Raw genomic sequence first — 3935 nt, 5'->3', positions numbered from 1 at the left:
GACCTCCTCCCTGAAACTGGAGGCGGCACACTACCGGTTTCCGGCTCAAGACCATGGTCTCAGATTTGGAGGCACTGATCCTCATCCCATCTGTGAACCTCTCCAGTGAGAGCTGGAGATCAGGATCTGATGAAGCCAATAGGACCACATCATCCACAAAAAGCAGAGATGTGATCCTAAGGTCACCAAAAAGGATCCCCTCAACTCCTTGTCTGCTCCTAGAAATTCTGTCCATAAAAGTKTTGAACAGAATCGGTGACAAAGGATAACCTTGGTGGAGTCCAACTCTCACTGGAAATGAGCCCGACTTATTACCAGCAATATAGACCAAGCTCTGGCACCGGTCCTACAGGGACCTAACAGCCCGTATCAACGGGCCTGGTACCCCATACTCCCAGAGTACCCCCCACAGGAGTCCCTGAGGGATATGGTSGAACACCTTCTCCAAGTCCACAAAACACATGTAGACTGGATGAACTCCCATGAACTCTCCAGGACCCTGCTGAGGGTGTAGAACTGGTCCACTGTTCCACAACCAGGACCAAAACCACACTGCTCTTCCTGAATCTGAGATTCAACCATCTGACAGACCCTCCTCTCCAGGACCCCTGAATAGACCTTACCAGGGAGGCTCAGAAGTGTGATCCCCCTATAGTCTGAACACACTCTACGGTCCCACTTTTTAAATGGGGACCACCACCCTGGTCTGCCAATCCAGGCAAGCTGCCCCCGATGTCCATGCATTATTGTGTTTGATGGTCACAATGGAAAATGGCTGTAGTCAAGAAGCGGCCCCTGAGGGTCAGTGAGACCCAACTGTTTTCCTGTTTACATGCTGTTTTTGAAAGAGTGGACCCTAGGGTACCTGAAAACACAGAAGTTCAGTAGTGGGGTGTGCATGGTGACCCACCCTAATCCACAGACTAAAAAGATGAAAATTTTCATCTTCTGTTGGGGTTGTGACTCTTTTGACCCCCTGATGATATCATCAAGCACATATTTGTTTAGTATCGAAGAACTAATCAATATCAATCAGTTCATACCTTGTTTGGTTTGTAGCAAAGTCATTGGCATTTAAGTTTTCTGTGCCCCTAAGTTTGATGGTCACAATGTAAAAGGGGTGTGGTAAAAAAGGGTCCCTTGGGGGCAGTGAGACCCTGTTAACATGCATTTTCTGAAAGGGTGGACCCTAGGGGTACATGAAAATACTATAGAACTTTAGTAGGGGGGTGCATTTACCCACCCTTGGCCATGGACTACAGTATTTATACATTACCAACTATTGATAACTACTTGATGGAACATCACTTCAAATTTAGAATCTTTAGCACCTAAGAGATTAAAACCATGTTTGTAAATATTTGAGCCGATGTGTCCAATTATGACTTTGTGTGAATTTGAAATCATACACAAGAAATTCAAACTTGTGCTCCCAATTTTTGTTGGTATGTACAYTGAACATTTATCAATCCACCCTGGRAAAAATATRGTTCAAAGAAATCATTAAAAGCATCAAAATACGACATTCATGCCATAAAGAGTGTCTGAATGCAACAGTGAGTGATAGCAGATTTGTGAAAGTTGTGTGTAAATATGTTCTGCTATTTATTAAGGGGGAAAAAGGAATGGATGGACCAGTTGGACCAAAAGGTGAAAAGGGTGATAAGGTATGGACTCGTATTCATCCATCTAAGTTAGAGAAGATTTTAGAATCATCTTCCTGTTTCAGCTTAATCTCTCCTCTCTCAGGGTGAAACTGGACCKAAGGGACCACCTGGGATTCCAGGAAATGTGAGTCAAAATCCTGTTGTTTTTATTTGTACGGGACAGCATCGATAACTTTGCACTACCCTGAAGTTTGTTTTTCCACTCACTCTAGATGCAATTGTTTCCCCATGTTGTCACAGGTTGCAGAGATCATCCCAGAGCCTGGAGAACCAGTATGTACACCTTTTCTCTTAACACCAAACTAAATAATATGGGTAACGCTTTCTTTTATGGTACCCTTTTTACCATCTAATTACAAGGTAATAAAAAAAAGAATTGAATTATAATTACTACCTTATTACCACGTAATTACATGGTAATCAGGGTACAATTTTACTATGTAATAATTGTCTGCAGTAATGTAGCACTTACCTGGTAATGTATTACAATTCACTATGTAACACCTAAATAAGTAGTAGGTAATTTGGACAGTTTTAAAGTTATATTTCATTGCAATTAACCACTAACCCCAAAATTTAGTTGCATTCTTTTGGTTATAAATATAGTGTTTGAGTTACTATTGAATAGTAATTTGATTGTAGTTACCCAATAAAGGTAGTTTTAGTAACAGTAGTTTTTCTTTAGTACCGTAATTACCACGTAATTGCATGGTAATAAGAGTACTGTAAAAGAAAATGCTACCATAATATGTTCGTGTACACCCTGGTGGACCTGCTGGAAAAACATTTGATAACAAAGATTTACACTTGAGTCATTTTGAAAAGTTTGTTGTTGGTTTTTTTTTTTTTTTTGCTTGATTTGCTTCTTCAGCTTCTCCCCTCTGCACATTTAATCTCACATTCTTTTGTTACTGCATGCTGTGTGTGTACACATTTTTTTAACCTGATGGGACAATTTTTGACCATTTTGCCCAGTACATACAGCCTTGTGTGGATCCACTGTTCCTTATTGGGACAAAAGCTCGGTCCTCACCGTTGGTGGGTGTGGGGTTAGGACTAAGGTGTAAAATGAGTTTAGGTTAGCGTTAGGAAAAGGGGTCAGAGTTAAGCTATTGAAATGACTGGTAAATGAATGGAAGTCAATGCAAAGTCCAAATGAGGATAGAAAAACAAGTGTGTGTGTGGACTTGTTTCTAATCCAGATTGAGGACCATTTGTGCCATCGTTACTATCAAAGTGAGGTCTTTGATGTAATATAAGGACCTCTTCAAGCCAGAGTCAGTGCCTGCAGGTGAAAGAGAACAAAGTACAGTGAATTGAGTTTTTGCCTTTTCTTCTGGCTCCTTGGGCACTTTGTCAGGAGATGTTGATGCTTCTGGGCCTAACCCCTGGACATCAGCCTCTTCAGAAAGAATGTGGGTAACCACGGCTTTTTCAAGTGTCCAAAGTGACCCCAACTCAATCAACTTAGCCACAGGAGCTTTAAGGTCTTTTTAAGGCTAATCTTTGACAAAGCAATATCGCAGTGCATTACTACTTTAAGCAGAGCATCTTTGAAAGTGCCAAGCACCAAAAATAAAACACAATATAGTTGTTTTTCTTCAAAAATGAACTGAAATACAGCAAAACTCTGTTGTACAGAAAGTAAATAGACTAAATGAAGTCTAAGGGAAAAATACCAAATAGATGTGTCCAAAAGAAAACAAAATACAAAAACTGCGAATAACAAAACTAATGAGCTAAGTGTCTAATGACTTAAACTATTGAAATCAATTAAAGTTTTCTGACCACCAAAGTTTTAACTTACAACACAAAGTCACGACAATCTTAAAGACCAACAACTTGCTAAAATGCACCTAAAGCACAGCAACACTGTCTGTGTCTCAATTCATGGGCTGGGTCCTCGTGAACACGTAGCACAGCTGGGCCACATGGGCCCATCCTTCCCAGTTCAGGTAGGCTGCTTAAAACTGCTGTGAAATGAGACGATCTAGTCTTCGCTTGACGTACGTTTGTGTGACCACGCACTCCCCTGTTAACATAATGATCACTAGCTGTGTTTCCATTCACCATGAAAATGCACAAATTGGAATTTTGAAAATWAATTTGCTCAATGGAAACACGTCAATTTTGGAAAAAAAAGATATGTTTTTTGACAAAATGTTTTTGCGCTAGGATGAAGTGGTTTTTCGGCCGTAGCGAAATTTATGTGTTTCGCAAAACTGCAATGGAAACACTTTTTTCACATCACGGGAGTCACGTGATCAA

The 3935-nt window shown here is 40.6% G+C and overlaps 1 protein-coding gene across 1 annotated transcript in view; it reads left to right on the top strand.

Moving 5' to 3' along the window:
- The window catches only part of LOC106535252 (collagen alpha-1(XXII) chain), a gene marked incomplete at its 5' end in the record, with an annotated part of 58984 nt that overhangs the window by 22641 nt on the left and 32408 nt on the right, over positions 1 to 3935 (top strand). Inside the window, 2 exon segments of the mRNA XM_014032212.1 lie at positions 1614 to 1667; positions 1750 to 1791. Coding sequence (XP_013887666.1) covers positions 1614 to 1667; positions 1750 to 1791 — 96 coding nt within the window.

Source organism: Austrofundulus limnaeus, unplaced genomic scaffold (assembly GCF_001266775.1).
Source record: "Austrofundulus limnaeus strain Quisiro unplaced genomic scaffold, Austrofundulus_limnaeus-1.0 Scaffold1396, whole genome shotgun sequence".
NCBI classification, from domain to species: domain Eukaryota; kingdom Metazoa; phylum Chordata; class Actinopteri; order Cyprinodontiformes; family Rivulidae; genus Austrofundulus; species Austrofundulus limnaeus.
This window is presented reverse-complemented; position numbering and strand designations above follow the sequence as displayed.